Raw genomic sequence first — 13262 nt, forward strand, 5'->3', positions numbered from 1 at the left:
CCCACATATATATTTTTTTACATGATAGCTGCCTGGAGTTGTGTTTGCCAGATAAGCAGCCATATAAATCGATTAAATAAATAGACTGCACATTTTTGTTTGTTTCCTAGTGGAGGAACTTTGTACCTGATAAATTTCATTCTGTGTGCGTTGATCAATTTGATCCTATGGCCAAGCAAGCAAGACCTTTCTTTGATACAAATAATTTTAGATTAGAATCTGCATTGCCTCACCCAAGTCTCCTTTGTTTTATCAGTCCCAGTGATGTTCTTAATGTCAACTTTTTGCAGCAAAACAAAGAGAGAAATGATACTCGCTGCTGTTTGTTTTGGCCCAGAAACCTCTGAGAAGGAACCACCTGAAATCTCCCTGAAATTGAACTTTGAGAAAATTGTTCAACTCCCAGAATTTCCTAGCCAGCAATTCTGAGAATTCTGGGAGTTGAAGTCCCCAAGTCTTAAAAGTTGCCAAGGTGGGACACCCCTGAACTAAAGGCTTCATTGGAGGGAAAGAAAAGTTAATTTGAGTCCCTGTCCCCCCTCCCCTTCTAGGGACATCTCTGCAGGAGTGTCTTCAAAAGGGCAAAGTTCAAACTGAAAGCAAACAATTTTCTCAAAGTTCACTTTCAGGGAGATTTCAAATGGTTCTTTCCCAGAGGTTTCCGGGCCAAAACAAACAACAGAGAGTATCATTTCTCTCTCTGTTTTGCTGCAAAATGTGATGTCAAGGACACATTAAACTGATAAAACAAAGGCCTTCCCGGAAAGCTGATGTTGAGTCCTGAATTCATGGTAGGGCAAAAAACAGCATTAGATCCGAAGAAAGGGTAACCCACAGTCCTGAGCTAAAGATGGCTGGTTCTTCCTTTGGGATCTTCATTATTTTCTTGAGCATCTTCTCTGTATCTGGTGAGTTGATTAACACACTTCTATTCCTTCCTCTTGGCTTGCCTGTGGCTTTTTTTGCTATAGCTTAAAAGTTGTGTTTATCTTACTTTTTTCTTGTTCCTAGCATTTTTCCTGCAAGTATAGGATCCACTCTTTTCAGGTCTATCTTGCTTACCCATGGTTAACTGAACTATAGTTTATGCTATTAGCCTACTTTTCTGAACCAACAACAAATCGCGGGGACTATATTGGCAACCACAAGCTAGTCTAAAATCTGCGTAGTTATTTTGTGATTTAATTTGTTGTGTGCATGTAGCCAAACCTGGATAGCTGAAGTATTCTATTCTTTAAAAATTATGAGCAAGAACAGGCTTCCTTCATATTCCCCAAATAATGAACTTTTAGAGATAGAACAGATTAAATTTACCAGGCCATCTTTTGCATATTGGTGAGCCTGAAAAAGCAGAGATTTTTAAGCAAGCGATGATGCTAGGAGGTGCAAAACAAAGTTATGGCAGGCATGGGTGATAGCACATCTTGAAATATGTGGCAGTTCACTGGAGGGAAGAAATATTGGAACCACAAATCACCCAGGAAGCTACAAGGAATCTCCGGAGAAATAAGAATAACAGCCAGCTCAATTTTTAAAAATATCACTTTACAATGCCTTGGTAAGGCCACACTTGGAATTCTGCATCCAGTTTTGGTCACCGCGATGTAAAAAAGATGTTGAGACTCTACAAAGAGTACAGAGAAGAGGACTGGAGGCTAAAACATATAAGGAACGGTTGCTGGAATTGGGTATCTCTAGTTTAATGAAGAGAAGGACAAGGGGGGACATGATAGCAGTGTTCCAATATCTCAGGGGTTGCCACAAAGAAGAGGGAGTCAAGCTACCGTATTCTCCAAGGCGCCTGAAGGCAGGATGAGAAGCAACAGATAGAAACTGATCAAGGAGAGAAGCAACTTAGAACAAAGGAGAAACTTCCTGACAGTTACAACAATTAACCAATGGAACAACCTGCCTCCAGAAGCAGTGAATGCTCCAACACGGAAGTTTTTAAGAAGAGAGAAATTGGACAGCCATTTGTCCAAAATGGTATAGGGTTTCCTGCTTGAGCAGGGGGTTGGACTAGATGACCTTCCAACTTTACTATTATTATTATTAAATGTCAAGAGAGCTTTCCAAAGTGCAGGTAGTCCTCGGCTTATGACCACAACTGAGACCAACATTTATGTGGCTAAGTGAGACAGTTGTTAAGTGAATTTTGCCCTATTTTACAGTCTTTCTTGCCAGAGTGAATCTTTCCCCATTGACTTTGCTTGTTAGAAAATTGCAAAGGTGATCACATGACCCAGGGACACTGCAACTGTCATAAATATGAACCAATTGTCAAGCATCTGATTCTTGATCATGGGGATGCTGCAATAGCCGTAAGTGTGAAAAATGATCGTGTCACATTTTTCAGTGTTGTTGTAACTTTGAACAGTCACTAAATGCACTGTTATAAGTCGAGGACTACTTGTACTATAACTTTACTCACTTATCAAACTCCCTGTTGCTCTGATTCTTCCTCCGGTACTTTCATCCTATGGAGGTGCTGATATTGAGACATAAAGGTTGGACTCTGAAAAGTTTAAATACCCTTCCTTACCCATCATTGGATTATCCTAGCTACAATATAACTGTTCGAAATTTGTCACATTCATGGAGGAATTTCACTAGCAATGTCTATCAGCCAAGAAGTAAATGGAACCTCCATGGATGGAAGTAGTCTATTTCTAAATAGCAGTTGGTGGTATTTAGTGGGCAGAGCCTTTTACTTTCATCAAAATGTGAGGGTAGTGGCTCATATATATATTTATGAAAGTGAAGGCCAGAGGAAATGGGACATACTGCAAAATTGATGGGTCTTTGTCATGCAACTAAAAATGCCATTTTTCCATTGACATTTGGGAATGAGCTTTTTAAAAACTACTTTTAAGCCTATTTTAAGAACTGCATTGCTGTTTTCATGTGTTTCTTTTTTCAACAAGGCAGAAAATACATTTTTCCACCACAGTGCTGGAAGAGTTCTCCAGGGTCTGTAAAAAAAAAAGTCAGCCTCTGCATTAGGCAGTGGATGGGACTTTTAAGAAAGCCAAGGTGAATTTAATTCTAATTTGATGGCTTTTTTTTTCTACTCCAAAAGAGAGATGATTATCTCCCCCCCCCCCTTCTCTCTCTATTTCTGGAAAAAAACTAAGTACACTCGGACCAATTGGACCAACATTAGGGATAAAAAGGGGGTATTTGACCCAATTCTGCAGCATTTTCATGCCCTCCTCCCCCACAGATAGGTGGGCACTGGGATTTTGAACTCCATATTCCTTCCTCACCAACCTGTTCAATTATATATTGAAATGTGGTCCTATGTGTGTTCCTGCCTGGCTCCAGGGCAGAAGTAAAGTGGTTTTCCAGGATGTAGACTAAAACACAGCATTTTCTCCCTCCCAGCAAATCGTCCCAGGGGCCGTATTCTGGGAGGGTCGGAGAGCACCCCCCATCTCAGGCCTTACATGGCGTCTCTGCAGGAAGATGGGAAGCATCTTTGTGGAGGGTTCCTGATTGCTGAGCAGTGGGTGCTGAGCGCAGCCCATTGCTTGGAGGAAACGTGAGTGCGGGATTTCTTCTCTGGTGACTGGAGATGGAAAGTTCGTTTTCCACACAAATAAGCCTCTTTTTTCCACTCTGTGTAACAGCAGGGAATTAGTCCACCAGCCAGGAATATAACGGCCTGCCTCTTCTTATGCCTTAGACCACCTTGAAAGTTCATAAATTCACAGGTAGAAAGATATAACCCACCACAGAAATCCACTCCTTTGCCTAAAGAAGGCAACCATTTGGTTGTATCTGCTGCCTTAATTATTGGCGGTTGTTCAGAGAAGAGGGCAATCTGGTCCATAAAAAGAAAGAAAAAAGAAGCTGCAGGTTGGCTGATGCAAACATTTCCAAACCCATTATTAGGTAATATCTTACTGGATTTCAGACATGGACACAGTCCCTTCCTCTTCCCCATCCCTTCCCTTCCCTTCCCTCCCTCCCTTCCTTCCTTCCTTCCTTCCTTCCTTCCTTCCTTCCTTCCTTCCTTCCTTCCTTCCTTCCTTCCTTCCTCCCTCCTCCCTCCCTCCCTCCCTTCCCTTTGAGATGACATTTAAAGGTTGAATAGCTATATTCTTATAACAAGCAGGAGACCCTATACCAGTGGTTCTCAACCTTTTTAATGCCGCGACCCCCAACCGGTCGTAAGTCGAAGACTACTCAACCGGTCGTAAGTCGAGGACTACTCAACTGGTGCAGCACCGTTTGCAGAATGGGACTTTTGGCAGGCTCAGCAGGGCAGAGACAGCCTGGACAATTCCTATTGGCTTTTGAAAGCCAATAGAATTAGACTCTATTCAAGAGAGTCTATTCTATTGCTTTCAAAAGCCAATAGAATAAAAGGGAGTAGCACAGCTAAGGAAAAGGGGGAAAAATGGCGGACTGCGTTGTTTGCGACCCCCGTGAAATTGTCGTTCGACCCCAAATGGGGTCGCGACCCATAGGTTGAGAACCGCTGCCCTATACCATTCCAGACAAATGGCTGCCCAAATCTCTTCTTAAAAACCTCCAGTGATGGAGCACCCACAATTTCTGGAGGCAGGTCGTTCCACTAATTAATTGTTCTCACTGTCAGGAAATTTCTCCTTAGTTTTAGGTTGGATCTCTCCTTGATAAGTTTCCTTCCATTATTTCTTGTCCACCCCTCAGGTGTTTTGGAGAATAGGTTGACCCCCTCCTCTCTGTAGCAGCCTCTCAAATATTGGAAGCCTGCTATCAAGTCATCCCATTTATAGCAGTCGTCCATCTGATTCTTTCAGAGGGCAAACACAATTATGCAAACACAGCCACTGTGCATGTAGTGCATTCAGCAAAACCATTTATTTAAACAAGCCAAACTTTAGCCCATGGTGTAAACTCCACCATCGCCATATGTAGTTTGGTTGACTCCTAATTTCCCTTTGATTAACTTTTTAGACTATTAAGAAGCTATATCAAATGTAGATATGAAAAGCAGTTTCAAGAAGTATGATACTTAGTTTTAAGTTTGACTCAGTATACTTAGACCTCTTGCATATTTTTATCTATTTATGCTTGTTTTTATCCGTTTATCTTTAATTTAACTTTCCTTCTTGATCAACTATAATTCTAATAAAACAGAATATTTGTAGCTCAGGGTTGAAATGAACGGTTCTTGGTGCTGTCTGTGTCATCGTTAGCACTGATGATGTTACCTAGTTTGGGTAATGAAATGTCTGTAAGAAAACAATTAAGCTCAGAGAGCACTAAGTCCTTCAACTGGAATTCTGTTATGTTTAGGACAGGGGTGGGCAACCTTGGCTCTTTTATGACTCGTGGACTTCAACTCCCAGAATTCCTGAGCCGGCATGGCTCAGCTTGGAAACCTCTCCCTTTCTCCTCAGCATGGCTGGCTCAGGAATTCTGGGAGTTGAAGTCCACGAGTCATAAAAGAGCCACGGTTGCCTAGCCCTGGTTTAGGATCACAAGTAAACCAAGAGCTGAGCTGAACAGATCCCACTGAGGTTTTAACTCTTTACATTTCCACATCTATTTTGAAACATGCATCAATCTAAAAATGATGGAAAACATCATTCTCCAAAGGGTTGTATGAGAAGGAGGCATGCTAGAGACCTTTTAGCATAGGGGTCCCTGATAATGCACACTAACCACAATCTCCGGTGCAGGAAAAACGGGACGCTTCAAGTCCTCTTGGGAGCCCATTCACTCTCAGAAGCCGAACCAAACAAGCGGCTGTATGGAATCCATCGACTCTTTCCTCACCCAGGGAGCAGTGAAGACACCATTCTTGATGATCTCTTGCTTATCCAGGTAGGTATTCCATGGCTTAAATCAATGTTGCCTTTTAAGAAAATCTAATGGCATGTGGGAATGATCTTGGGAGACCTGATGAGGAGGTGCTCCCTAGATAAGAGGGAGCAGAGTCTACAGCTGTATAATGAGCAGAGCAAGAATCTCATGTGGGATTCTCCTTAAGTTATCAAACTGTAAAGTGACAACAGGGCAATTGTACTTTGTACTACATGTACAAGATTCTACAGGCAGTCCTCGATGTACAACCACAATTGAGGCCAACATTTGTGTTGCTAAGCGAGATAGTTGTGAAGTGAGTTCTGCCCCATTTTATGACCTTGCTTACCACAGTTGTTAAGTGAATCACTGCAGTTATGTTAGAAACATGGTTGTTAAGTAATCTGGCTTCCCTATTGACTTTGCTTGTCTGAAATTGACAGAAAGTGATCACATGACCTTAGGATACTGCAACTTTCATAAATATCAGCCAGTTGCCAAGCGTCCAAATTTTGACCACATGGCCATGGAGATGCTACAATAGTTGTAAGATGAAAAACGGTCGTCACTTTTTTCAGTGCCGTTGTAACTTTGAATGGTCACTAAACAAATAGTTGTAAGTCAAGGACCAATTGTATTCTGTCTAATTTCCTGGCTGGTCCACATGGGTAGGCTGACCTAAGATATTCTTATTTTGCCTTTCCTTGGGCATCTTCTCCCTTGGGTCATGACCTGAAATGCTTACCACCCTCTTTCCGGTATCCATGACAAAGCCTCCTGCATCCCAGATATCTCCAGAAGCTCCATAAGGGGCTTCTGTGTAGATAACAGTTTTTGGCAATTGGATAACTGACCTATGATTATCAAAGTGTACATTCGGTTGTCAAGCAAAGATTACTTTTATTTGGTTTGACCTTAGTGTCTTCTACTGATAATCTTGTTTCTTGGTGTCTTCCCACAACTTTCCCAACATCTGATTTTCAACTGCAACAGAACAGCCTGGCCAACCCATTTTTAGCTTCTGATCCCATGTCACTCACCCTATTTCAGCTCCCAACCATGATTTAAATGATTGTCTCTTTTATCTCCCACAAAACCAACATTTTTCCTTTTTAAGCCGCCACAGAGCCATAGTGTATAAAACTTTATGTTGATTCCCCCTTTTAGACAAGTGATTTTATTCCTTCCCTCCTTCACATAGGAGAGGTTCCTATAGGTAAGTTATGCATCCTATTCACCAGCCAATCAGGACCCTCAAAATTTTCACACCTACCCAATATAGAAAACCTGTTTGAATACTACTGGAGAAAAACCATCTCATTTTTGTTCTTTGTCTTTTACAGATTTAACATTAGCCCTTCTGATTCTGGAGAATAGTCTTTCCGTTTCAACACAACAAGGCCTGAAGGAGTCTTGAGATCCTCTGAGCTGAGTGTGCAGATAGTCCTTGACTTACGACCACAATAGAGCTCCAAAATTTCCATTGCTAAGCAAGACAGTTGTTCATTGAAGTTTGCCCTATTTTATGCCCTTTCTTGTCACAGTTGTTAAGCGAATCACTGTAGTTGTTAAGTTAGTACACGATTGATAAGTGAATCTGGCTTCCCCATTGACTTGGTTTATCAGAAGGCCGCAGAAGGGGAACACGTGACCCCGGAACACTGCAACCGTCATAAATACATGCCAGTTGCCAAGCAGCCGAATTTTGATCACGTGACCATGGGGATATCCTAACAGTCGTAAGTGTAAAAAATGGTCATAAGTCCCTTTTTTTGGTGCTGTTGAAACTTTGGCTACTAAACAAATGGTTGTAAGTCGAGGACTACCTGTACTCTCCACATGCCCATCAAAAAATTGCTGTTAAGTGGTGCTTTTTAATGGAACAGGAAGCGAGAATTATCAATGCTCTGGATGGCCATTCCTATTAAAAATATTATTTGCAGCTACAATTTCGATGAAATGAAATCCGATTTGGTTTTTCTCTTGACTCTGTTCCCTTTTGGGATTGTGTGCTCCTTTTCACTTAAAGGTCAAGTGAGATCCTTACCCCAAAAGGAGTGCCTCCTTGATTCCGAATTGGACTGAGGCATTAAAATCCTCTCTTTTCTCATTTTTTTTAAAAAATCATATTTTGCACAGACCATTGCACACTCACATAGAATTATGGGGAAGGTGCCATTAAAAAAAGTCAAGATGAAAGACCTAACTGCAGAACTGATTGTTGTGAGTTGCCTAGAATCAAAATATGAGATAGGTGGCCATATAAATGCTATAAATGAGCACATAAATAAATACACTGAATCCCATCCTTGTTTTTACATGCATCCTGTATGCATTTGCAACTTTTCATGTCCTATTAATTCTACATTTTCCATATACAGGACACCTATGATTGAAAGCAACTCCAGACAGTGCACTCATATTGATACATTCTCTTTTTTCTATTCTTTTCCTTTTGTTGTAATGTTGTACATCATCATACATTGTGCTACTTCAATGCAATAATATCTGTATAATATGATTTTAAATAATTAACATGCCATTATTTAAACAGCTCAGAGTATTGGAAATAAAAAGAGAAAAGTAAAACTTCTTTTCAGTATTAATTGCCATTTAGGATGTCAATGTTCCAAGCATAAGATTATTTAATTTTTCATCCAAAGCTGAGTACAGTATAAGGTAAAAAAGAAAGATGTAATTCACATCAAAGTGTTAGTTGTGTAATTATAGTTTTAGTCTTGAACTAATTAATACAGTATTAACGTCTCTGTTGTTAGTGTTTGTGCATGCTGATAAAAGAAATTAAACAATAGATGAAGCACATTTAACAAAAGTTAATACACACACACACACACACACACACACACACATATATATGTACACATATGTGTATATATATTATTTTTTGTATTGTTTTGTGCAAGGCTTTGCAGGAACATGTCTGAATCTTACAAAGCCGTCATACAAAGTGGGGTTTGATGCAAACTTAGATCCTATTTTAATCTTCCCACTTTCAGGACCAACTACCTTTTTTTACAACCCTTTAACCCCTATTTGGGGTAAGGGCACTGGATGGAGCTGAGCATTTATTGGAAAGATGCCCTTCCTGACACCACACGGAGTTCACAGCAGATATTTTTTCTCTGCACACCAGGAAAGAAACATTTATCGCTATCTAGAATTGAATTCTCAACCTAATGCTCACCCATTCTTCTCATTTTTATGGCAATCGAATATTGGCAATCAGGGATAAAAGTGATGTTGATGATTTGTGGTAAAGAATTGATATCCTGGATGCAGTCTGCTTCCTTCATCTCTGATTCTCTCAAAATTAGCTTGCAGAGCCTGCAGTCCTTGGGCCACACGTGCAGATCCTGGCATACCAGACTGTAAACAACCATGTCCCTGCAAACACTCGGTGCGAAGTGGCCGGCTGGGGCATTACCCGCAATACGGGAAAGAAAACAGACAGGCTGCAGTTTGTGCAACTTGGCATCATCGCTCGAAATCAATGCAATATGAGGAGATACCATGATGGGAGCGTGACAGAGAACATGATGTGTGCTGAATCAAGAAAAAAAGACTCCTGCAAGGTGATCACAGGGCTGGTGGAAGGAGGGAAAAAAGAGGAAGGTTACAAAACTATTCTGGGCTGAAGCAGAATCTTGGAAACTGTAAGAGTGAATTCTCAGCCAAAGTTTCAGTGAGTTAATTAAGGCTTCCTATTGCCCTAAACTCTGCCACCTATTTTCATGTAAACCATATTCTTCATTCCCCACTTTCTTTCCATGGCCTCTCACACCCAGTTATTTGATTGAGACTTGTTCAGGATAAACTGCCTTCAACATGGATGCTCTACTGCAGGTAGCAAGCCTGCCAGATCTCACTAACCACCCCCAGGCTGCACATGATATCCAACCATACTTTATGTTTATGTGGCCCTGGGCTAATTTTCTCTCTCTATTAACGTATATTTACAGTCTCTCTCTCTCTCTCTCTCTCTCTCTCTCTCTCTCTCTCTCTCTCTATATATATATATATATATATATATAATATATATATAGATATATATATTATATATATATATATATTATATATATATTATTATTATTATTATTAATCATCGCATAGTCAGCCAGATGTTCAGACTGGATTTGGCATTTTTGTCCACCTATCGAGTCTTTACCAAGGACCTGGGATAGGCAGATGTGGATGTTTGACAGTATTACAGATATCGTCGCAGGATGGAAGCAGTTCCTAGTAAGGCCGCCTTTTGCAATTGACTAATGGCAAATTTGTCAATGCCAATGGTGTTCAAGTGGTGCTCCAGTTGTTTTGGGATTGCACCCAAGGCGCCTATTACTATTGGTACTACCCTTGCTTGCCTTTGCCACAGTCTTTCTATTTTTATTTGTAGGTCTTTGTATTTTGTTATCTTCTCCAGTTCTTTCTTGTCTATTCTGTCTCCAGGCACTGCCACGTCCAGACTTTTTTGTCTTTCTTATTGACAATTGTTAAGTCTGGGGTGTTATGTTGCAGGTGCTTGTCTGTTTGAATTCTGAAGTCCCAGAGCAGTTTAATTTTATCATTTTCTATGACTTTCTCTATTTTATGATCCACCTGCTGCTTGCAGTCAGTCTGTGCGATCTTCTTGCAGCAGCTTACCAAGTGGTCCACTGTTTCTTCAGCTTCTTTGCGTAGGCGGCACTTACTGTCTGTTGCTGTCTTCTCAATTTTGACTTTGTATGCATTTGTCCTTAAGGCTTAGTCTTGTGTAACCAGAATTAGTCCCTTGTTCTCTTTCTTCAATTTTCCTGCTCTTAGCCATTGCCAGGTCTTATTATCTGCCTTCCCAGCTTTTTTTTTTAATGTACTGGCCATGTAGTGCTTTGTCTTCCCATGCTTCTATTCTGTTCTTCATTTGGTCTTTCTTGTAGGCCAGTTGGGTCTCTCCACTAGTCAGTAAGCCTTCCTGAAATACTAATTTCAGTGCATCTTCATCATTGTCCTTCAGATAGTCTTCCAAAGCCATTTTTTCTTCTTCAACCATCTGATGTACTTGCAGCATTCCACGCTCACCTTGGTAGATAGAGTCTGTCAATGTCACTGCGTGGATGAAGGGCATGATTCATTGTCATTGACAGACTCTATCTACCAAGACAAACAGGTAGGCGTGTTATTATTATTATTGTTGTTATTACTATTATTACTATTATTATTATTATTACTATTAAATATTTTCTTTACCACATCTTTACAAAGTAGGTCAGTGATAGGAATAGATGGAAAATCTCATGGGAGGTGAGATTTGAAGCAAGGTATTACTAATAATGGTAATATTAAAACTGGGACTGACTCTGATTTGCTTCTCAGGGAGATTCTGGTGGACCTATTGTTTGCAATGGCATTGCTGAAGGCATCGTGACCACTGGCTCCACTATTTGCGGCAATGAGAGGAAACCTGGCATTTACACCCGGACCGCGCCTTACGTCTCATGGATCAACAGCACCATAGCAGCCAACAATTAAGTCATAGGACGGACTGCTTGATAGCTCTCCTTGCTGAGGCTTCTAGATGCAAAGGGGGATGACCTTTGGATGACAAATGGACAACCCTTTGTTTGAAATGATATGTTTCCTGCCTGTCTTCTAGTGGTTGGACTAGATGACCTCCAAATTCTCTTCCAGCACAGTTATTCTGTTCTCCCAAGAGGTTCAGAAAGGAACCTCCTTCTCTTATGGAGATGGGCTCAGCTTCTTTCTTTTCTTTTTATAAAGGGGCACTTATAAATCAACCAGCAATACTTACCAAGGACTGTTGCCAGTTTGCAAAAAAATAAATGGAATGCAGATGCTGCTGCTTTTATCGTTATTTAAGATTCAGAGAGACTGGAATTCCAATCCTCATGATATCCCTCTTCCCAATCTTTTATTTAAGTGGTGACTAACTTCAGAACATGGTTTTGTGTGCTAGATTTACTGGCCTCCAAGTTCTGAGTATAATTCCTGACATCTTCAAAGTGGACCAGGACAGGAAACCCTGGAGAATTCCTGGCAATAAATGCAAATCGTACTAAATCATACCTGTTGGGCAACTCTGGGAGTTGAAGCCCACACACCTTAAAGTTGTCATCTTAAAGTCAGAATAATTCTAATTCATATGCTATATCAGTGTTTCTCAATCTTAGCAACTTTAATATGCGTGGTTTTCAACTCCCACAATTCTCCAGCCAGCCATGCTGATGTACTGCTGTAAATGGCTGAGAAGTTGGTCCAAAATTTCTGAAGAGAGCTAGATTATTTTTGCAATACAGTTGCCTGTTGCTTTAAATTACAGATAGCCCTTGACTTTCAACTGTTCGTTTAAAGACTTTGGGAACTGAGGATGCTCCATTGCTGGAGGTTTACAAAAACAGACTGAACAACTATTTGATTAGGATGGTATAAGGCAGGGACAGGCAACCTTGGCTCTTTTATGACTCACGGATTTCAACTCCCAGAATTCCTGAGCCAGCTGGCTCAGGAATTCTGGGAGTTGAAGTCCAAGAGTCATAAAAGAGCCAAGGTTGCCTACCCTTGGTATAAGGTCTCCTATCTTGAGCAAGAGTTTGGACTAGACCTCTTCCAGCCCTACGATTCTATATTTTATCACAGTTCAAAATCACAACAGCGTTGAAAAAAGTGACAACTGTACTTGCACTTATGACAGTTGCACATCCCTCAGGTCACATGATCACAATTCAGGCACTTGACAACTGGCTGCTCACATTTACTACCTGTTGCAGCATCCTGCAGTTACATCATATGATTTGTGACCCCCCCCCCTTTTTTTTTGCCAATTTCCGGCAAAAAACACCCACTGGGGAAGCTGAATTTCCTTAATGTCTGTAGTGATTCACTTAACAACCACCATAAAAATTCTTGTCAACTCTGGTCCAGCTTGACTTACAACTACAATGACTTAACAATGGAAATTCCAGTCTCAATTGTGGTCGTACGCTGGAGACTACGTGTATGTAAATGCAGCCCAGTTTGTCAGGCGGGATTACTGTATGTAGCAGTTTTCCAGAGGCAAGCAATGACTTCTATTTTCCACTAGAGGGTGCTCACATTCTGGAATCCAAACATCTTCTCTTCTGGTACTATCTCAAAAGAAAATCTCTTTACAATAAAAATGTCGTGGCTTCAAAATCTAAGGGATTGGTTTGGACAAAACTCAGCAGCACGTTTTCGTGAGGTTGCTGATAAAAACAGGATCGCCAACATGATCGCCAACGTCCGATAACAGATATGGCACAAGAAGAAGAAGAAGAAGAAGAAAAATGTAAAAGAAGTTTCTCTTTCTTTTAAAAAACAGAACAAATTTTAGCCACAGTTGCAGCTCAGGTTGGGTGCTGGCCTGATTTCCACCTGGAAATGAGACTGAAATTCATTTAGTTTACATTTAAATGTGAACTGACTTAAGG

The 13262-nt window shown here is 40.7% G+C and overlaps 1 protein-coding gene across 1 annotated transcript; it reads left to right on the forward strand.

The window, feature by feature from the left end:
* The first annotated feature begins 748 nt into the window (after positions 1 to 748).
* On the forward strand, positions 749 to 11666 carry LOC120304317 (complement factor D-like). Its single transcript, XM_039334729.1, has 5 exons — positions 749 to 908; positions 3385 to 3541; positions 5673 to 5817; positions 9132 to 9389; positions 11170 to 11666. Exons 1-5 carry the CDS (start codon positions 851 to 853, stop codon positions 11323 to 11325), a joined length of 774 nt encoding a protein of 257 aa, XP_039190663.1. The 5' UTR covers positions 749 to 850; the 3' UTR covers positions 11326 to 11666.
* The last annotated feature ends 1596 nt before the right edge of the window (positions 11667 to 13262 follow it).

This window comes from Crotalus tigris, unplaced genomic scaffold (genome assembly GCF_016545835.1).
Source record: "Crotalus tigris isolate CLP2741 ecotype Arizona unplaced genomic scaffold, ASM1654583v1 scf7180000017633.3093840, whole genome shotgun sequence".
Lineage (NCBI taxonomy): Eukaryota > Metazoa > Chordata > Lepidosauria > Squamata > Viperidae > Crotalus > Crotalus tigris.

Coding starts and splice junctions, on each gene's coding strand:
- LOC120304317 (XM_039334729.1), top strand. CDS start 851: ATGGCTGGTTCTTCCTTTGGGATCTTCATTATTTTCTTGAGCATCTTC. Junction 909..3,384: donor GAGCATCTTCTCTGTATCTG/GTGAGTTGATTA, acceptor TCTCCCTCCCAG/CAAATCGTCCCAGGGGCCGT. Junction 3,542..5,672: donor GCCCATTGCTTGGAGGAAAC/GTGAGTGCGGGA, acceptor TCTCCGGTGCAG/GAAAAACGGGACGCTTCAAG.